This window comes from Trichosurus vulpecula, chromosome 4, assembly GCF_011100635.1.
Source record: "Trichosurus vulpecula isolate mTriVul1 chromosome 4, mTriVul1.pri, whole genome shotgun sequence".
Taxonomy (NCBI): Eukaryota; Metazoa; Chordata; class Mammalia; order Diprotodontia; family Phalangeridae; genus Trichosurus; species Trichosurus vulpecula.
This window is the reverse complement of record NC_050576.1, coordinates 301,685,838-301,709,223: the sequence shown is the minus strand read 5'-3', so window position 1 is coordinate 301,709,223 and position 23,386 is coordinate 301,685,838. Positions and strand designations below refer to the sequence as shown.

At 36.9% G+C, this 23,386-nt stretch overlaps 1 protein-coding gene across 4 annotated transcripts in view; it reads right to left on the bottom strand.

Moving 5' to 3' along the window:
- Nucleotides 1–16,811: 16,811 nt before the first annotated feature.
- Nucleotides 16,812–23,386, bottom strand: part of FAM126B (family with sequence similarity 126 member B) — a 91,037-nt gene continuing 84,462 nt past the window's right edge. For all 4 annotated transcript variants that reach the window (XM_036756356.1, XM_036756355.1, XM_036756358.1 and 1 more), the window contains one exon: nucleotides 16,812–19,817. In XM_036756356.1, the coding sequence (XP_036612251.1) occupies nucleotides 19,216–19,817 (602 nt within the window). In that variant the 3' untranslated portion in view covers nucleotides 16,812–19,215. The remainder of the gene's footprint in view (nucleotides 19,818–23,386) is intronic.

Below are 23,386 nucleotides of genomic sequence, written 5' to 3'. Positions count from 1 at the left end.
TCCTTGGCCCCAACTGATTTTTCCAGCCTCATTATATATTACTTAACCTTCCCAATGTAGCCAAACTGATTCTCTGTTCATTACATGCCTGTTTGTCATTTTATTTTGTATATTCAGAAGTTTAGTGCAGTTTTATTGTAGTATTTCTTGCATTATGGGGGTTCAGGTTTGTTGGTTTTTTTTTAACTTAGCCTGTTCTAGAAGAACTATGATCCTTAAGTTGTCTCTACATATCCTGTATTTGAGATCAATATATTTTGCTTATAAAGAAGACGTATTCTTGTGCCATTGTTGCTTTTTGCATCTTTTCTTCTGGATTTTCCTTTACTTCTTTATATGTGTATTCGAAGTCAGTTTTTTCTCTTTCATTTTTTTTGAGGGACTCACAACCATGGATTTAAGTTTTTCTATTTTGTCCTTTAAATTTTGTTTTTACAATTCTTATTACTCTCTTGAACCATTCAGAAACATCCTGCTATGGTTTCCTGCTCCCTTCAGAATCCCCAGGGTCCTATCATCAAGTATTGGATTAATTTCCTAAATCTGACAATATCATTCAGAGATGTTTGGTCTCATTTAGATGTCCTGGTAGTAGACATTTCCCTTCCTGTTTTAATAACTTCCCTGTTGATTTATCTGCTTGTGCTTAAGCATTTTAGATAAATTATCTTCCCCCTGAAATCTTTGGCATTTCCATCTCTTTTCCTTATATACTCCTACTACTTACTTCTTATTCCTTCCCCTTTGATGGTGGTTTCCCCAGGACTGGACCTTAAAGCGATCTCAGCCTCTCACATTATGGAGTTCATTTTTCACCAGCCTCAGTCCCTGTTCCAAGTGACTTCTGGGGGAACCAAACTGGCTTTAGCTGGGTGATAGTCCTCTTTCCTTCAGGCCTAGTACAGCACGATATATTCACTGATGTCCAGCACTTGTTCTTCAGTTCTCTAGCTCAGTGTAGCTGTAGTGCAGTGTGCTTTCCTATAATTCTACCTCCTCTGCAAAGGGAAGGGGGGATGGTTAGCAGAGTTGAGTCTTGCTGCTTGTCACAGAATCAGGGAGTAAGGGCAGGCACTGGGTTTGCTGCAGGGACTGCAACAGTAGTAAGGAAATTGCTGGGTAGGTCCCAGAGCACAAGGCCATGGATCTCATCATGCCACCCTGCCAGATCATGAAGGATAACTGGGAAGGGGGCACTGAATTAGTAGATCAGGGTTTTTAGTCTTTGCTGTTAATTATGTTGTTAACCTCATTATATTTTTGGTAGCAATTATTTTGCCCCTTGTACAAAATTCTTAATTTGGGGCATTTTGAGAATTCATAAAGATAGGAGAAAATGTCTACTCCTGCATCTTGTCGGTTACATGATTTTTGATCTGTCTGAAATTCCTCATCACAATCTGTCTTCCTATTTGTTGCCCAAGTCACGCCTTCTAAACCTATTCTCCTCACTTTGATCTCTGCTTCTTGGCTGCAAATTCTTCCTTTCACAATTGGTCTTGCTTCTATAAGTAACAAGTTCAAATATGCACTGTTCTCTTTGGCTCTTCTGTCTGGCCTCTAACTTTATCCTTCCACCAAAAATGCTCTCTCCAAAGCTACTAATGATCTCTTAGTTGCCAAATCCAATGGCCTTTCTAAATCCTCATTCTTCTTCACATCTCTGTGCCCTTTGACACTATTGGTCATGCTCTTTTCCTTGATAATCTCTTTTCTCTAGGTTTTTGGGGACATACATCTCTTCTGTGTTTTCTTTTTTAAATCTCTACACTGATGATTCTCAAAATCTGCCTGTCCTGCTCCAATCTCTCTGCTGACCTCCAATCTCGAATCTCCAATTACCTTCTAGAAATCTCAAACTGGATATCCAGTGGACATCTTAAACTCAGTATGTCCAAAACAAAACTCATTATCTTTCTCCCTAAACCTTCCTCACCTCTTACCTGCCCTATTACTATTAAGGGCAACACTATCCTCTTAGTCCCTCAGGCTTGTGACCTAGGAGTCATCCTGTACTCCTCACTGTCCCTCACTTCCTCCCTCCAATCTGTTGCCAAAGACTGTTGATTTCACCTCTGCAACATCTCTCTAATAGCCCCCTTTCCTACTCTGATGCTGCCACCACTCTAGTGCCAGTCCTCATCACCTCATACCTATATTACTGTAATAGACTGCTGGTGGGTCTGCCTGCCTCAAGTCTCTCCCCACTATAATCCATCCTCCATTCCAGCCACCAAAGTGATTTTCACTCCCAAGGCCCACTCCTGACTCAATAAATTCTAATGGCTTATCAACCCCAAGGAGCAAATACAAAATGCTCTGTTTGGCATTCAAAGTCCTTCATGACCTAGCTCCCTCCTAAATTTCCAGGATTCTTACACTTACTCCTCAGCATGTACTCTTGGATTCAGTGATACTGACCTCCTGGCTGTTCCACTAACAAGACAGTTTTTATCTCTCTGTTCCATTCTCTCGTTTGTCCCCCATTCCTAATCTCATCTTCTACAGGAAGCCTTTCCCAATCCCTGTTAATTCCAGTGCCTTCCTTCTGTCAATTATTTCCTATTTATCCTGTAGTTTGTTTGCACACCTTCTCCCCCATTAGATTGTAAGGTCCTTGAGGGCAGGGACTGTCTTTTGCCTCTTTCTGTATCCCCAGTACCTATCATAGTGCCTGGCACATAAAAGGCCCCTAAGTGTTTATTGTCTGTTTCACTCCCCATATCCAATTAGTTACCAAATTGTGTTCTTTCTTCCTCTACATTCCCCACAGCCATTACCTACCCTTCATTCACACAGCTACAAGCCTGGCTTAGGACTTCATCAGCTCTCACCTGGATTATAATCGTCTCCTAACTTGCCTCCCAGCAGGGAGCAATCTCTGTCCTTCCTCAACCCATCCTTCACACATTGCAAAAATAATCTTCCTAAAGACCAGGTCTGACCTGCTTACAAACCTTAATATTTATCTCTACTGTCTCTAGGATAAAATCCCTCACCCCCTTTTCTCCTTGAAGAAGTTTATTTCTACGGTCTGGGTCCATTCTCAGGATCCAGCCTAGTTCACATTTCTCCCTCTCCGTGCAATCTATGTTTCAGACAAACTAGACTACCTTCTGTCGTCTGTTTCTGTGTGTCTGCAAGTTGTCCCCTAGGTCTGAAATTGACTGTCTTGTCAGAGCTTGATTCAGGTGCCACCACCTTTGGGAAGTTATCATGTGTAGCTTCAATTGAAGTTTTGAGATTCCATGGTGCAAGGAGGAGGAAAGCAATTTCTCTCACGTGCCTCTTATGTTGCCAGGGTGAAAAGCCCAATGTGCACATGGACCAGGGGAAGCCCCAAGTCACAGTCCTGGTGTTGGAGAGAAGGGGGAGTGGGTATATTCTACATTCCCTACACCATAGCTTGGGAAGAAGGGGTAGCTCCCAAGACCATTCATCCCAGCCCTGGTCATCAGCTAATACTTCTGTAGAAAACTGGTATGGCTGCAAGTAGAGCACCAAAAACCTATGCATAGTAGCTAGCAGATAAAAAGTAAAGCAAACAAACTTTATTGAGAATACTCAAGATAAGAGGGTCAGGGAGTATTCAAACATGTCAGGTCTGCTGGGGTGCTTACAGGAAGCGGGTACCAAACTAGTAAAGTCTGATGGGTTTTTATAGGATTCTAACTGGGTCCAACAAAACTAAACATTGTGGGGAGGGAGTAGGGAGCTGGTCATGGTTTGGGTTCAATTGCTGATTCATGGCAGAGAATTGATGAGTGGTTGATATTCAAACTTGGTGTTAGCAGGAAAAGGAGTTTTGGCTGTTACCACATGACTTACTTTGGCTGCACAAACTGAAGGGATTTGGGTTCCCCCAGCTTTGTTTAGCAGGATGGTGAGGCTACACAGCTCCTTACACAAGTTTTCCCTGATTTCTCCTTCTCCAGCAAATTAATGCTCATTCCCTTCTTAAGTGATTTTTAAAATTTACCCATGTACAATTTGTAATCCCACTAGATTGTAAACTCTTAGGTAATAAGGATTGTTTTTCCTTTATATTTAGCAAAGTGCCTTTCATATAGTATGCTTAATATTGAATCCAGAAATCCTTCAAGATACTTCTCAAAATTTGTCTTTGCAGATCTACATTTGGGTTATTCCTTTTCTGTACTTCCCTACCTCTTCCTCACTTAAAAATATCATCTACTGAGTGAAGGGAGCAGGCTAGGAGAACATTGTACACAACCACAGACACATTGCTTCTGTGATGACTAACTTTGATAAACTTGGCTCTTCTCTACAATGCAAGGTTCTAAGACAGCTCCATAAGACTCATGATGGAAAAGGCTATCTACATCCAGAGAAAGAATTACAGAATCTGAATGCAGATTGAAACAAACCATTTGCTCTTTTTTTTCTTTTCTTTTAGGTTTTGTTACCTCTTTCTCATGGTTCATTTCATTGGTTATAATTCTTCTTTGCAACTTGATTATTGGGAAAATAAGTTTAATGTGAAGGTATATGTAGAACCTATATCAGATTACATGCCATCTGGAGGGGGAAGAGGGAGGAGAGGGAGAAAATTTGGAACTCAGTGTTGTAAACTAATATAATTAATTTTAAAAAATCATCTACCAACTAGCAGCAATATAGACTAATAAAGTGTATTTTAATGTTACAGTTAATGAATTTTATATTTTATTCTTAGAGATAAGTGATCAAAAAACATGGGCAGTTTTCAAGAAATATAAGCCATTAGTAACCATGTGAAAAAAATGTTCTAAATCACCAGTAAGTTAAATGCAATATTGAGGTATTCCTTCACCCATCAAATTACAAAGAAAGAAATTTAAAATGTTGCAGAATCTGAGAAAATTGGCACACCAATACCCTGCTATTGCACAGTAGATAAAACATGGGCCCTGAAATTAGGAGGACCCAAGTTCAAATCTGGCAGACACTTACTAGCTGTATGACCCTGGGCAAGTCACTTAACCCCAACTGCCTCAAAAAAAATTGTTATTGGAAATACTAATTCAAACTGCTCCAGAAAACCATTTGCAATCATATTGGAAAAATTACTGAACAATTAGTATTCTTTGATACAGTCATCCCAATGCTGGTTATATATTCCAAGGAAGTCACTGAAAGAAAGGTCCTACTAAAATGTTCATAGAACTTTTGGTAGTGGTAATCCCTTCTCCCCCTCCTCCCCTCCCCCCCTCAAAAATCCCAATCCAAACTTGGAAAGAAGTTTTGTATTCATTAGCTGGTGAATTGCTGAACAAATTACAGCATAGAAATACAGTGGAATATTATTGTGCTACAAAGAGTGAATATGTTGTATTCAGAGAAATATAGGAAGACTTGTTTCAACTGATGCAAAGGGTGAAAAGTGGAAAGCAGAGCCACAACTCATCATATGATGACCACCATTGAGATATCCTTAAAAAACATTAAAATTCAAGTTGAATATAAGGGACAATGTTGGTTCCAAAGGACTATTATAGGAACAAAACAAAGCAAAAGGAACATGTCATACACAGTAACTTCAATAATGTATATTAAAACAGTACTAAGGGGCAGCTGAACTCAGATTGACTATTAGCAATCTGAGTTCTAAAAAACATATAAAATATAGCCTTCCTCACAATTAAAAAGCAGAGGATCATCAATACAGAATGGAGCAGAGTGTTTAGACTATGGCTGCTTTGTCATTTGGTTTAGTTTGGGGCGTGTGCATGTGTGTGACATTTTAGAAAATGGAAATGCATCAATTTTTAAAACAGGGGTAGTAGCGGGGGCAGAGCCAAGATGGTGGCTGGAAAGCAGGGACTTGCATGAGCTCCCTCCCAGGTCCCTCCAAAAACCTATAAAAATGGCTCTGGACAAATTCTAGAACTGCAGAACCCACAAAATAGCAGAGGGAAGCAGGGATCCAGCCCAGGACAGCCTGGATGGTCACTGGGTGAGGTCTCATGGAGCTGGGAGCTGAGGGGAGCAGAGCCCAGCATGGGCAGCAGTGGGACCAACCAGACCATGAGCTGGGCGGAACAGGCCCTAGCACCCTGAATCAGTGAGCTGTGGCAGTTACCAGACTTTTCGACCCACAAACACCAAAGACAACAGAGAAGGTTAGTGGGAAAAAACTGCCAGGGACAGAGTAAAAGGAGTTCACGGTTTGGCCCCACCCCAGAGGAAGTGGGGGTGGTGCAGCTACAGAACTCCAGCTGCAGTTGCTTCTGACCCCAGGCCCACCTGGTGGGAGGAATTAAGTGGCGGATCAGAGCAGGAGTGCAGAGCCTGCTTAAGATGTGAGTCGAGTCCAGGTTGGTGGTTTTTGGGGGAGGAGGAGTGCTGGTGTGGCAGAGCTGGCTGTATAGAAATAGCCCAGAAAACAGCACAGACCCTCAAGCATGGTACAAAGTACTCTTTACTCTACAAGCAGTCATACCCCGATGAAAAATGCAAGGGTCAAGTAAGTTGGCTGGGAACACGGCCAGGCAGCAAAAACGGACTCAGATTCAGTCTTAGACTTTGGAATCTTTCCTTGGTGACAAAGACCACCAAAACATACAGCCAGAAGAAGTCAACAAAGTCAAAGAGCCTACATCAAAAGCCTCCAAGAAAAACATGAACTGGCCTCAGGCCATGGAAGAGCTCAAAAAGGATTTGGAAAAGCAAGTTAGAGAAGTAGAGGAAAAATTGGGAAGAGAAATGAGAATCATGCGAGAAAACCACGAAAAACAAGTCAATGACTTGCTAAAGGAGACCCAAAAAAATACTGAAAAAAATACTGAAGAAAAGAACACCTAAAAAATAGACTAACTCAAATGGCAAAAGAGCTCCAAAAAGCCAATGAGGAAAAGAATGCCTTGAAAGGCAGAATTAGCCAAATGGAAAAGGAGGTCCAAAAGACCACTGAAGAAAATACTACCTTAAAAATTAGATTGGAGCAAGTGGAAGCTAGTGACTTGATGAGAAATCAAGATATTATAAAACAGAACCAAAGGAATGAAAAAGTGAAAGACAATGTGAAATATCTCATTGGGGAAACCACTGACCTGAAGAATAGATCCAGGAGAGAGAATTTAAAAATTATTGGACTACCTGAAAGCCGTGATCAAAAAAAGAGCCTAGATATCATCTTTCAAGAAATTATCAAGGAGAACTGCCCTGATATTCTAGAGCCAGAGGGTAAAACAGAAAGTGAAAAGACTCCACTGATTGCCTCCTCAAAAAGATCCCAAAAAGAAAACTCCTAGGAATATTGTTGCCAAATTCCAGAGCTCCCAGGTCAAGGAGAAAATACTGCAAGCAGCCAGAAAGAAACAATTTGGAGTATTGTGGAAACACAATCAGGATAACACAAGATCTAGCAGCTTCTACATTAAGGGACTGAAGGACTTGGAATATGATATTCCGGAGGTCAACAGAGCTAGGATTAAAACCAAGAATCACCTACCCAGCAAAACTGGGTGTCATGCTCCAAGGCAAAATATGGACTTTCAATAAAATAGAGGACTTTCAAGCTTTCTCAGTGAAAAGACAAGAGCTGAATAGAAAATTTGACTTTCAAGAGAACCATGAAAAGGTAAATAAGAGGGAGGAATCATAAGGGACTTACTAAAGTTGAACTGTTTGTTTACATTCCTACATGGAAAGATGATATGTATGACTGATGAGACCTCAGCATTAGGGTAGCTGAAGGGAATATGCATATGCGTGTGTGTGTGTGTGTGTGTGTGTGTGTGTGTGTGTGTGTGTGTGTATGTATGTATGTATGTATGTATACAGACAGAGGGCACAGGGTGAGTTGAATATGAAGGAATGATATCTAAAAAAATAAAATCAAATTAAGGGATGAAAGAGGAATATATTGAGAGAGGGAGAGATAGAATGGGGTAAATTATCTCCCATAAAAGTGGCAAGAAAAAATAGTTCTGTAGGAAGGGAAGAGGGGGCAGGTGAGGGAGAATGAGTGAATCTTGCTCTCATTGGATTTAACCTGAAGAGGGAATACCATACACACTCAATTGGGTATATTACCACACAGGAAAGAAGGAGGAAGAAGATAAAAAAGGGGGGATGATAGAAGGGAGGGTAGACAGGGGAGGAGGTGATCAAAAACAAACACTTTTGAAAAGGGACAGGGTCAAGGGAGAAAATTCAATAAAGGGGGATAGGTTAGGAAGGAGCAAAATATAGTCTTTCACAACATGAGTATTGTGGAAGGGTTTTACATAATGGCACGCATGTAGCCTATGTTGAATTGCTTGCCTTCTTAGGGAGGGTGGGTGGGGAGGGAAGACGGGAGAGAATTTGGAACTCAAAGTTTTAAAAACAGATGTTCAAAAACAAACCAAAAAAAGTTTTTGCATACAACTAGGAAATAAGATACACAAGCAATGGGGCGTAGAAATTTATCTTGCCCTACAAGAAAGGAAGGGAAAAGGGGATGGGAGGGGAGTGGGGTGACAGAAGGGAGGGCTGAGTGGGGAACAGGGCAAACAGAATACATGCCATCTTGGAGTGGGGAGGGAGGGTAGAAATGGGGAGAAAATGTGTAATTCAAACTCTTGTGAAAATCAATGCTGAAAACTAAATATATTAAATAAATTTTTAAAAATGGGGGTGGGGGAGGGAAGAACTGATGTTAGAGCCTACTTCTCCAACTTTTTTATTAATAGTGGACTAGAAGAGCAGAATGTTAAGTGTACTTAGTTGCAATCTGCATGCTAGAGCGATTTTGTGTAACTTTTTAAAAAAGAAATATGAGAAAATTATTAAAATAAAATGTTAACATAAAAATATTTTATTGAAAAATTATATTAAAGTAAAATAATAGTAAAATACCATCTAGCTTAAGAAATAGTGGGTGCACACAGTGTTCTATACATTTCTCTCTGGGAGCAAAAAAAAAAAATCATTTTTACTCTGTGTACCTAAGCAAAAGGTCTCCTACCATTGATAAGAAACTATGCAAAGACTGTATGTAGTGGGTGAAATGGACATGGATGAAATTTAATCTCATTTCCTCTTATCTCAAATACCCTTGACATCATCCCCCCCCCCCTTTTCCTTTCATTCAAGTGGCTGATAATGAAGTGGCCCTTCTAATGGTGGGCAACCCCTCTACTTTGATCCCATTTTTTCCTATTTCCATCAAAAGTACTGCCATCTTTCCAATCCTCTGGATTTATGCTTACTTGGACATTATCCTGGAATCCTGTCGGCAATTAACTGCCAAACCTTGATATTTCTTCTTCCACATCTCTGACATCTGACCCTTTCTTTCCACTCATGGTTGTCACTTTAGTTCAGGTCCTCATTACCTTTTGCTTAAATTTGGTCTCACCATTCTAGTCCATCCTATATAGTGCTGCCAAAATAATTTTCCTTAAGTGCAGTTCTGTGAATCCCCTAATCAATTATGGTGGCTTCCTACTGTCTCTAGCACAGAATTTAATAAACTCATGTTTCTTTTTTTAAAGACTTCACAACCTGACTCCAACCCCCCATCTTTCCCCTTTCACTGATTACTCCATCCCCACTCTAAAATACAGTCAAACTGGCCTTTCTCTGTTCCCCACACATTCCGTAAGAAATGCTCTTCTTAACTGGTCCCATCAGAGAGCACTCCTTTTGACTCCTCCATCAGGACCCACAGAAACATCTTCATCCTAAATCACTTCAGCCCTGGAACCCTCTGCTGTCTCTCCAGTTGAATGGAAAGTAGGGTGCTCCTTCTAGAATTTCCATTTAAAGAGGGTACTCAGGTAAAGTACCTATGTCCCCTCCTCTTCCCTTTCAGTTTCCTTTTATGTGTAGATTTCCCTATTAGAATGTAAGCCTCCAGGAGGAGAGGGACAGTCACATTTCAAGCACTTAGCACAGTGCTACAGCTAGTAGACTGCCTCACTGCCTAGTCTCTTTCCAAACTAATTCATCCTACATTAGACTGCCATTTTTTGAAAATGTATGTTTAATCATATCATGCCCTTACTAAGTGAGCTCCAGTGGTTCTTTTACCTGCTTCCCTGAGGGAAAGAAATATTTTTGCTTTTTTTTTTTTTTGTATACCTGGTACTTGGCACAGTGGAACACATCATAAGCACTTTAATGCTTATTAACCCAGTGTAATACACACCCTCTAGGCCAGTCTTTGCCAAGACACAGCCGAAGCACATTATCTACGTGGTATTTCTTGATTGCCACAACCACTAGGGTCCTCCCTCCAAAAACTATCGAGCACACGTGTGCGTGTGCGTACTATATATGTGCTATACATACTTTGCTATGTTCTCATTCTTTTTCATTTTCAAATGCTCCAAGCCTTGAAAAAACCTTTGATATGCTACCATTCCCTCAAACTATACCCCTATTTCTTCTTCCTTTCTCATCCAAACTTCTAGAAAGAGGTCTACAGGCACAGCTTCAACTTCTTCCCCCCTTTCACTCACATTTCAACCCTTTGCCATATTGCTTCTGACCCCCATCTCCCAACTTAAACTATTTTCTACCAAGTTGTTAGTGATTTTCCTTTAGTGAAGATCTAACCACTCATGCTCCTCCTACTCAGTCAACTCCAGGAACTTCCTATTGCCTCTGGGATTAAATCTAAAAACTACTACTTGGCTTTTAAAACTTTACAATCTGCCTCCAACTTACCTTTCCATTCGTATTATACATCATTCTCCAGTTCTGGAATGCTTTTCCCACCTTTACTTCATATAATACCTTACTTTTTCAACATTGTGTTATGAGTTCTCTGAGCAAGGTGTTTATTAATGGGACTTGAAGCCATAGATAAAGGGTTCTCTGGCCTGCCTCCATGTGTGTCAAAAGACTATGAGTGAGGGCAGGCAGGGCTTTTTAAACCTAGGTGTGTCTTCCTTCTGATTAGCCTGACAGTACATTTGGACCTCTCCTGGCAAGTATAAAGCAATCCCAACTGATGGACATTTTAAAGGGGAGGTAGATTGATAGGTCTCAGCTCCTCCCTATTACTTCATAGTCGGGGGTGGGAGGGTGGGGGGTGGGCAGGACTAATCCTCTGGTGAAAGAATCAGTCTGAAGCTAGAGAAATTTGTGGCTGATTCCAGTCCTCTCTAATGCTTAAGGAGTGCTAGTTGCTTTGAGACCCAGCTGCCTCTAGCAATCTTCGCTAGAAAACCATAGAAATCAGGATCTCCCCTTGTACAGACTAGGTCACCCCCAACTTTGATGAAGGAAAATCAAGGACAAAGGACATATCCCCTTGGAAGAGCCCAGCTCAAGCTGGCTTCTGTTTACAGAGAAAACAGTCCAAGCACATTAATGAGCAGATGCCTTGGGGGCTTGAGTTTATCACTTTGCTTGTTCTTGCTCTTCAGAAACTGACAGTCCTTCAAAAGTGGGGTCTGACAAAAATGCAGATTGATCACAGAATAGTATTATTAAATAATATAGCATAATATTAATTTTCCTCAGTGCAAGCACTACTTTCTACACAAGGCTTTTCCTGATCTGCCTAACAGCTATAGTCCTACATTTCCTAAACTTACCTTATTTATTCCATATATACTCATATGTGTATGTCTCCCCAGGAAAACAGAAGCTGTTTCACTTTTCTCTTTACGTCACTCATCTGGTAAACAGCAGTCATTCCTTGACTGAAAAAAAGAAGCTACAGCAGAGGGATTAAGATAAAGTTCTAAAATAAAAGAACTAAGAAAACCTTAAGGAGACACAATGACGGATCAAAATGTTGAAGTAAAGTCAACAAATCTATCTAATATCTGAAGGAAAGCATTTTTAGAGTCCCTTTATAGCTCGGAAAAGAAAATCCATGTACATAAATATGATTTATTTAGGAAAAAAGGTACACAGCTATCCAGAAACACAATATTTATTTAACATTTTTAGATATTCTTTTCTGCTTGGCAGACTGATAACGAATTTTTTTACATCTTTATTTACAATGACTTAAAATATTTTTTCATCTCTGGCAGATATTTACAAGGTCAACAGTAAATATATTTCACATTTCAACAACAGTCAATAAGCATTAACCCATTTCAGTAAGACAGTTATTAAAGTAATGGCTTACATGCACATGATCTTCAATGTGTGTGTCATCCTCAGCTCTAAAAGAATGAAGATTTTTACTGGTCCTAGGTTAAGGGACATCACACAGTAGAGATCTCATTTTTTTAATATACTTATCTTGTTTAAACTTTCACCAGCAATAAATCTTTAATACTGGGGCAGCCTAGTGCAACCATCAATTTAACGCTGGTGAAAAATAAGGGTTGTTTTACATGGTCCACATCTTTTCATCTAATAAACATATTCTCAGCAAGGGTTTATTTACTGCTTCCTTTTCTATAAAGACAGAGAAGACTATTCAATGCCAAAGTCATAAAAGTCCTTCAGAAACCTTAGCTCAGAAGAGCCAAACTAGCATGAGAAACAAGTATGAAAATAATCTTTTAACCATTAAAGATTGTATCTCTTAGCTAGTCAAACTGAATGTAAATCCAGTATAATTTCAAGGATAAGAATCAAAAAGATTCATTGTAAAGTATATGAATTTATTACAAATGTTAAAAAGACCACATGGGGGGCATAATTTTCAGTACAGTTTTCTTAATAAAACTTAAAAAAAAATACCCTCCTAATGACTAGAAAACAAACCTGTGTTTATAGTTTTCAAAATGGTCTGGTTAATCTAACCATAACATTAGTTATTTTTCTAATCTCTCTGTTAAGGGAAAACAGTATGCAGAAGTGACCGAGTAGAGCATCTTATTTTCTTAAATCACATTTCTTATTTTTAATAAAATGACAAGTTAAAATGGCATATTTAGGAGTAATATTCCCAATAAACTCACATTACACATACTCTAATAGTTCTTAGCCCAAAATAACTGCAAAGAAAAAAAAATCCTGAGTAATTACTCATACAGATCACAGGTGAAAAAATTATCCCATTTTGTCAATGAAATTTCCCATACTCCACAAACAAATCTAGCAGAAATATCTGAGAGTGCTAATTTAAAGAGGTCCATTTCTGTGACTTGTCACATGTTACAAGGTGTTTTTTGGTCCAGATCTGATTTCATCAGTGTAGTGATAAGGTATGAAAACCTCCTTGGGGGATGATGAATAATTATCATCCCTAAGTTGTAGCGAGCTACCTGGGACACTGAGAAGCTAAGTGATATGCCTAGGATTACACTGTTCCCCAGCCTTCAGGTCCATTCACTCTACCTCTCAGTCTGAGGATGACTTACTGATTTTTAAACTGTTCTATTCAATACTGACATATTGTAGGATTTTTAATCTCCTACATAAACTGGTAAAAAGACATAGAACCAAGTCACACTACAGTGCCATGAGAAAAAGACTTCATTAAGCAATAACATATGAACTTATATGTATTTAGTATCTTTTGCTGAAAATGGCTTTTCCTTCTATATTATTTTCTTATGAAAAATATTTCTAATTCTTTGTGTTTAATGTACACAATTAAACCTGTTTTATATAGTTATCTTAAAATTAATAGAAATTACCATTAGAATAATGACAAAATTCAACTTATTTCAAGTAAAGAAAAAGAATGCTAACTTCTAAGAATTCTACCCAGACTCCCAAGTGTAGTATATCTACAGATAATCTACATTTCAAAGAATCTATTCTGTTTAATTTTTTTTCCAGATTAAAAAAGAGGGAAGGGGGAATTGTAAAAATCCCAGATAATTTAAAAATCATATTTGGTCTGTAAATTTCTTTGGTAAAATAATGAAATCAGGGAAGACAAAGAACTTGTTATTCTAGATATTACAGGCAACACTGAACTAAAAACCTACAAACACCGCAACCCAGACTGAAATAAATTTTTTAATAGAGAACTAAGTAGCCAATTAAGTTTCTTTTGGAAAAAATTAAAGAGGGTCTCTGAAACAAAACTCTTGATTAAAAAAAAATAAAATAAATTTTAGGCAATCTTACTGGTATCTTCCAAGCTACACTTATTTTTATATACTGTTCTTTTATAAAAGTCATATTCAACATCATAGCAGTGTATCTTCAAGAATTCATTTACACCATAACTGTAAACAGTACCAACACATTTTTTCAAATTCAGAAGCAAAAAAAATTACTCACATTTTCAGCTCTATACTACCAATTATTTCATAGACAATCAGCTTTTCAAGCTGCCACAATGTTCATTTTGTGGTTTATTTCCAAGATAACTGAACTAAGAAACAGTACTGTGGAAGCTAGGATATTTCTAAAATAAAAATGCTGAATATACCAAATATCATGTGGTCTCGTTTAAAACGAATACTCCCAAATATGCATGGCAGAGGAAAAGTGACCTCTTTAACTCTAGTGGCTTGGGATGATCATTTATCTGTTATTCATTTCCTTGAACTACATGTAAAATCTATCATCAATATGACAATTTTGGCAAAGGCTAGATGCACCAACTCAGATGACTACTTAAGATTTCATTAGCATCAATTACCCAATTTACTGTTCTATAATCTGACAAATTCTAGGGATAGTTTAAGAGTACTTTCTATTAGTTTTCCAAAATAATTCTAAGGAACATGTATCTTTAAAGTAAACCACAAATTAATCACTACAAATGTGTGTCAAATGAATTTCTTAACACTCTGAAAGAGTAAAAAAATCTTGAAAGGTGAAAAAAAAATCTGTATATAGACTTTAATACAGCCTTAAAATAAAAAGGCTCTAAAACATTTATGGAATTTCCTGATTCATTCATTAGTTCTGACTTGCAAAATACACTTCTTTCTCTTCAACAAAATTCAGAAACAAAATACTGATTTTCAAACACACAAAGCAACACATACATTATGATATTTGGGGGCAGAAATGGGATGATCATACTTGCACTGTTCAGCAGTGAGCTACTACCCTTTAATCTTAAAAATTTTTCTATTTACAAATGAACATGTAGAGGATTTGTTGAGGGAACTGGACTGTTAAACATACTTAAAGTACACATACAAACTTCAAGTGGTAGGGAAAGGAAAACACTTCATTCTAAAATTCATAAAAATTGTGCAAATTAAACATATTAGAAAAACTTTTGTTCTCATTTTTCTAATGTCATCAAGCAGATGATTAATTTTAAAGCTAACAATAGAATTTGAATATTCAGATTGGAAATGTTAAGCTTATGCATCTGAAACTACTGCAGCTACCAGACATTTAATAAGTTATTTACTTTTTATGATATAATGTTTACTATTACAATAAGGAAGCAGAAGCTTTACAATAAATATAACTTTTCATTCACACCAGGAAATTTAACCTGTATCAATAGTGTAATATTAAGACTAATCTCTTCAACAAAAAAAAGACTGGAACAGAAAGTTCAGTACTTTAATTCTTATTTGCAATATTCAATTGGACATATAATTAATTTGCCACTTGGTATTTCTGTAAAATTTGAATAACAAAAATACTGATTATGTCATTTCAGTGGGAGTTACTTTGCCTTTAAATAAAGCCTCAGACAATTATCTAAAACGGAAGAATTTCAGTAAAATGTGGTAGAAATTATGACATAATGCAGATTAAAACTATGTTATGTGTACGAAGATAGCTAGTATTCAACCACATGTGGAAAAATGATTTGATCTACATTTTGCTTGCATATATCTTTTCCTTTAAATGCCGTACCATACAATAAGATAAAGGAGCTGAAGGGTTCAGGGTACTTGAAGCTATGTGCCACATGTACTGTAAAAGAATGGGCAGGGCCTACTATAGTAGGAAGAAGGGGCCTAAGAGACTTTCACCAGCTGTGTGACGTTGGGCAAACAACTTTATGTCTCTGAGTTTCAGCTTCTCCATCTATAAAGGGAGGGAGAGGGTTGCATTTGACTAGATGATCTTCAAGGTCCTTCTAGCTCTAAAATCCCATGATTTTACAATACATATGTACAGTAGAGTAAGCTAAGGAAAAACAAAAGCTTCAAGTTAAAATCTCCCCACCACCAAAGAGCAGCTTATCTTAACAAAAATTTTTAGAATTTATCCCCAAAAGGCAACTTTTCATTGTATACTTTATTTTGCTTCTCATCAAGTTCCTTTTTAGTGTCATAAAGCTGTTTTAACATGGCCTTAAAATAAATTGCCTTAACCCTATACATATTTTCTATCCCTTCAGGCACTTTGCCAAATCTTGATCTAACATGGACAACATCAATGAAAATCTACTTGTTAAACTGGCATTCATTCCTTAATAGCTTTACCACAGATTGGCTCAATTCAGATTTTGATAACACATGTAAGGGTAGGTTTCTTGTAGTGATCTGTAAGACACTTTATGGAAATTATGAATAGCTTTCCTAGAATGAATTTATCACATGATAAAAATGCACGAATAGATTTCCAAATGCTTATAGATCAACAACTGTATATACAGAAAGGCACTACTTCAAGAAAAAAGTGCCAACAAATAATCCAAACGATCATTCAAAAAACTTGTACTGGAAGCCATGAGGCCTTTTTCTAAACAGACAATTCAACAATGCTATTTTATAAAAAAAAATTTGCTGTTAACAACTTGAATATCTAATTTCAATTGAATGAGATGTTTCAAAAGTAGAGTCAAACTGTAGTAAATAAAAGGACACAATGAAAACACAACTGTTCATCAAGATTATGACATTCCAATGGGTATAATAAATATTCATATGTACACAGATGTATATCCCCAAAGTATGATATATATATATATATATATATATATATATATATATATATATATACACATACATATATATATACATACACACACACACACACACACATATAATCTTAGATTTCGAGCAAGAAAAAAAAGGAACTTTGAAGTTTTGTCCTATTTATCATTTCACACTCCTCTTTATACTTGGTAATTTTGTGCTTGAAGGTACTCGACAAATGCTTGTGGAATTACTGAATTTTACAAAAGACAAACCCTTTTGCTCTCTTAAAAGAAATTAGATCTTTCTGCAAAAGTCACTCGCCACTTCCAATAATTTACAAGTGCTCCCCTCCTTTTATACATGAAATTTTAATATGATCAAAATTCTGCCTTCTCATTTATTTCAGATGTTTTTCATTTTTCTATGTTTATTTGGTATCATTATGTACCAATTTTTAAAAAAGTTACTATCTAAATATGAGAGATATTTATTTACATCTGTACATACACATACTACACATATTCATCTATGTATGTACATATACAGATGTGTAGATATAAAATCGCTGGGCTTTGGCAATGGTATAGGTGATTTTGGTTCTAATTTGCCGATCTGCATATGAACCGAAAACATTACAGAATCATTATCTTGAAATAATAATTCAATTGTTTTATTGTTTAAAAGGAAATCCTTTCCCATCAAAATTAAAGGATTCTTTTTATAAAAAACGGAAGAACTAGAGGCCCTTCCTGGTGCTCATATTTGTCAAATTCCAATATAATTTCAATTTCTAGAATTGTTCTTACAGCTTTTTTATATTTTAAGAGAAAATCTATTTTCAACAAATTCCCCAACACACTTTTTCCACAGTATCAATGAAAAGTGCCTTAAAAAATTCAGCAATATTAGCTCTGTTTTATGGGAAGATAACTTATATGATTCCAAGACAGTACAGTGACAGATACGTACGTATGTACGTGTGTGTGTGTGTGTGTGTGTGTGTGTGTGTGTGTGTGTTTTCTAAAGGCAGTATATTCCCTTCTATTTTAATTGTCAGAGCCAAAAGACTCAGGGAGGCCATGTAATATCTAAAATGGTTCTTCAATCAAATCAGAACTGATAGTCTGAATGATACATTTTTGTAGCCTCTTTGACAATTTCCAAAAGCTAGTCATACAATTACTATCTAGCTCACTGACATGATTTCAAAATTTTCTAAAGGATAAGGAAACCACTTTCAAATCAATGTTGAACATGTTCACAAACTGCAGTAGACTGATGAGTAAAAAGGTAGTATGGTCCTTTTAGCAGAAAACATTTCAATATCCCCTGGTGGGAAATTGTTTTATAAAAATGTGTCACATTGAAGCTTCAGTGATTCCCCCAAGCAAATTATCTGTTCCTGATGTACCTCCATGAAACATATAATCTGTCAGGACTGTAGATTTCTTAATCTACAATATCTGACTGAATTTAGGCACACCTAGAAAGCAGCTGAGAGGGCTTCACTAACAACCTGGTATCACTGAAGATGACTTGAGAAATTCCTCTGTTTACCTGAAGATGCATTTGCCTGAATCAGTTAACAATTCATAAACAAGAACTGTTCATTATGTGTAGGAAATAGGATACCCCATCTGGATTCTTGGACTTGTTTATTGTTGCAAACTTTAACCTACTGACAGAATAATCCTATATGTCCTGGTAGGAAAGAGGGAAGACATTATGTTTAATATGGCTAGAAAGCCATTAAAAGTGCATTACCATCTACACAATAAACTTAAAGCTTCTCTGCAATGGAGAAGATCAAAACTTGGTTTGAATGTTTCAGTGACTAAATGTTTAACTTTTCAGAGTAAAAGAGCTGGGAGAAAAGAGCTACCCTCATTTTAACAAAAAAAGTGCAACAGACTGCCAGAAGCAGGTCTGATCTCTTTCCTCCCATCTCTTTTTCCCATACTTCTTAAAAAAAAAAGAAACAAAGAAACAAAAGATTGCACAAACTCAGAGAAGTCCAAAGTCATAGTAGAATCTCTGAGGCACTCCTGGTTTTGAGGAAAAAAAAATATGATCCAGTAGTTTTCATAGTTCTGTACATTGAGAGAACCCGTTTCTATTTCTTAACAAAGCCAAAGAATCATTTCATAGGGATCACATACACCATTTCCCCTAATGTCTCTGTATTCTCACAGTGTTGAAATGGGACCGATCAGCCTACGATGGATTGCACATCACCCAAGGAGAAAGGAAGGCATGAAAAAGGCATACATTTTATACTGCTTCACAAACACATTTGGGGAGCCAGGGGTGGGGGGAAGAGAGGAAGAATAGGAGGGGAAAGAAAATCTTATTGCTGTTTCAGTACAAAATACAGTATGATGATACCTAAACCAAATCAAATCTGATTACAATGGTCAGTAGTTTCAGACTGTGGGATGAAGTTTCTTCTTGCACAATGAAATGTTTGGTTTTAAAAGATAGGAAGAAAGAGAAGAAAGTGGAACTTTCAAAACTACACCTGTGATATCAGCTGCATATTGAAGCTTGGGGAGCGAGACTGCTTAGTTAGGGGGGCTCCCGGGCTGAGGAGATCTTTACCTTCCCCTGCTTGACCTAGCCGGTCTTCCTGTAGACTGATAGTTGAAAATCGATTGGCATTGCTACCTGCTAAATTAGTAACTCCTTCAATGCCAACCCCAATGCTTGTACTGGCTTGACTGCCATTCACATAGTCAAATGATTTACTTGAGGAAGCACTGGCCGTCCGGATCAAACTCAAGCTATTAGCTTTTGGCACCACCTGGCCAGCAGGTAGGCTCAGGTGTTTCTTCATTGGTGTCAACTCAATGGAATCTACACTAAGGTCAGTAGGTTGGTGTACGTACTGCTTACGAGCTACTGACTCTCGAGGGCTCTCGATGGATTTAGTGGCAGAAGCTGTTTCTTTATCCTTGGCTGAACGCCCACTTGCTACTTTCCTTAAGCTTCCCCTCTGAGAGGAGGATGATGGTTTGGTCCCAACTGGCTGACTGCTGAGGGAAGCCCCTGATGAAAATCCTTCATCTGCATCATTCAGGTTCACAGACTCCTCTCCTCCATTTACACCATCAGCACCTAAAAAACAAATCAGACATTCAGCACAAGTTAAGTTAAATGAAGTAGCAGCTATGATTAGCATCACAACAGACTTCATCTATTGTGAAGTTCTAAGTTTGTAGTACACTGATAATGACCTTCCCAAACAGTATTACTGATGAATATCCTATTCCACAATAATTTCCAGTATGCTAGTATCTTGTTGTTCTGCATTACTCTAGTGCATGGATATTCCATTAACATCCTTTTGCAATCAACTACTACTTATTAAAAAATAAAGTCAAGAACTGGATACCACAAGTAAATTTAGGCTTCATACAACTTTCTTGTAGTACAAACTGTTGACACAACACAATTCAGCACATAAACTTTCAGTTTAAGATAACCTTGCCTTTAGCCATTACCTAATGAAAAGTCAGTAGTCTTAGATTTTTTTGCAGTTTCGCCAAAAGATCAAATATAATGAAAACCTTTCTGAACTATTTTATCTGAAATTGCTAGTATGTTTGCCACCTGAAAAAGATACAATTCTACTAAATTAGATGGAAGCTTTTTCCATTTACTATTTCAATTTTAAGTGCCTCTTTGATGTAAAATGTTATACTTAGTCTATAATCCAAGAGTAGACAGAAGTAGCAACAGAAGTAAACCTTTTAACAAAGGGCTAGTTAGCCTTTTGCTTACAAACGCAAAATTTCACAATCCTCTCAATAAGTTCTACTTCTTCGGACAGTTCTTAAAACTTAAACTTCCCCATAGCTATATGCTATTCAATTAATGAATCTAGTAGCAAGTTTCTGTGCTCTCTTACATGAAAACCTAAGCATCAATACAAATGAAAAAAAAAATCTTGAGCATTAAGTCATGAAGAAAAAAGTATGTTTCAGATTTTTAGAAGCAATTTTATTATCATGACTATTTCATCCTAGAATTCACACTTAATCTATGGAATCCCTCTTTCTGGGACTGAAAGGCTAACAGAGAAGGAGGAATTTCGGACAACTCAATTCCTTTTCTAGAATTATGATCAATATTCTTGTAAAGATCATTCCAAAGGCAAACCTCTAAAAGGCTCTTTCTAAAAGCCAAGGTATTGCTATATATGAGCCTCTTTTTTTTTTTTTTTAAAGTGCTAGATGTTTTGCTATTTTGTTAAGGAGTTATTTTTGATACATTTTCCCAAACCCCAAGAAAATTTAACCTTAACCTTTGAAAAGTAAATATCTTTATATTTACGAAACAATATTAGCCAATATAATTGTAAACAAATAGTTATGTGAAACATATTTAGATGATTAAAGTCTTTTGTTTAATACACTCCCTAAAAAAAGCTGAAAACAAAAGAAATGATTGATTTTCAAAGGTACTGGGAAAAACTGATAATCAAGCTACCCTTAAAAACAAAAACACCTTGTTTCATCTGGCAACGAACTTTTCTTTGGTCATCATGCAAAGCCTTCTATATGAGAATGCATTTAGAAAAACAGCTGAAGCCACTTCCTCTCTCAACCTCTTTTTTCAAAAGGACAGCACTAGAATAACACATAATGTGCACTAGAACAACAATGTCAAACTCTATAAATATACAATATATCACATTATAAATACTTATAATCTTTTTAAAAAAAAGCAAAACATCCATAGAAAATACTTATAAGTGTTGAGTAAACATGTTTTAGCAATATAAAGAGTGACAGAGGCACAAAATAACATTAGAAGTATCCATTTAATCAAGAGAGGAAACTAAGACACTTGGTGCTCGCTTTGGATTATTGCTACATGCAGATTAGATGCTCAAGCAGGTCAGCAATATTAAAGATGACAAAGGTAATGCATGCAAAAAGTAATCAGTGGATCTCAAATACCCAGAAACGTTGTTTCAGTGTAGTGGAGCAGTACTGCAGTAGACTTGCTGATTCATTCAAGGTATTAACTCTTGCTTTACTGATGATTTTAAGAATGCCCTCAAAAGTTACAGACAGTTTCTTCAGATTGCCAAGTAAAATTCTTAAATTTGAGCCCTCTGCCCCCTCTCTCTGCTTTTTCAACATAACAATCAACACTATTCAAATATTTAACATACAATTTCAGTATCATGCCTGAAAAGTTTCCCCAAAGAGCACTGAATAAAGAAACAAAGGATGTGGGTGGGTCTGTGCTTTTTCTCCCTTCCTTAACTCATAAAGATACTAACAACACAGAGCAGGGCAAAGAATATACAAAAAGGAATACTGATGACTAACTTCATAGTATTTTCTTCTCTAATTTATGCCTCTATCTTTTATTTTAAACCTACAAATATGAGAACTAAGAAAAACTTTGCACATATTTAAGGAACTTAGCACTCTCTTCTTAGTTACATCCAAAAAATCTAATTAACAAATACAGGAAGTACTAAAATTAACAATATAATATTTAGGGTCCTTTATCAGGATGTTTTGACTTTTGCTGAATTAAAGAAAAGCTTCAATTTCCTAATCTCAAACTTTCTGCATTATCACCTTTCTAATTAACAAGAAAGTAAAATCACTATAAAAATAGCAATTGGTAAAGAAAGCCAAATAGGCTCATCCAACCCTCCTTTTATCCTACAGTGTTAAGAAGCAGGGTTTTGTCTACTTTAAGCAATTAGTATATTTGATATTTATTTATAGTCTCATTTTCTCTTGTTTATACAAGATAAAGCTGGCTCCAGGAATCATGTCAAATTATGTAAAACTTCTGGAATGGGAAGGCTGCATCTTTCACAACCATTTAATCTGGGTCTCAAAAAGTGGCAACAACTTCTCCAGATCCTTCACATGCACATGCAACATTGAGAAAAAAGAGGGCCAATTCTGGCCAAATAGCTAGGGAGTTAAAAGTAGCTTCAGATTCTTACTGAGCATGCTCAAATTTCTGATGCACCAAGGAGCAGGAGTCCTCCTAAAATACACTTCTAAAATGGAAATTAACGGACCCTTACAATTTAAATAACATAATCTAAAGGCATTTTGCTTTGGTACATCAACAAATCAAGGCAGTTTCCACAGTAGCAACATATGAAATCGGAAAGGAACTCGGGTTGTTTATTTGCACTCTTCTTCCAGGGAACAATTCCTGGGAGACAACAATATATGCAGAATAGCTAGCAAACACTTTCCTATTAGTAAGAAGTTGAGTGATCTTTAACAATGAAAATACCACAGGTACATTCTCAGAGTGAAGGTACAACAACTACATTAAATAAAAGTTGCTACTAGTATAGCTAAACTCCCAAGAAGACATTTTCACTTCAGTGCTGGAAATTACAGACAAGCAAATTAATAACAAGAGAAGATGGAAATCCCGTTTCATTGCGTACATGATTGGTAAGTTCCAATATAGTTCATGATCCAAACTAGCTTAGTGAGCATAACAAAATCATCCACAGACACTAAAATAAGCACTGCACTCTGCTTCAGAACTGGAAATTGAACAGGAAATCACATTGATAGAGGAAAATTGGTGATTAAAGTAGCTGGAAACACAGCAACTTGATCTATTCAGATGTTAAAATGAATCAACGCCAATAAAGATCTACAATGAGGCTGAGGTAAATTTGTTCT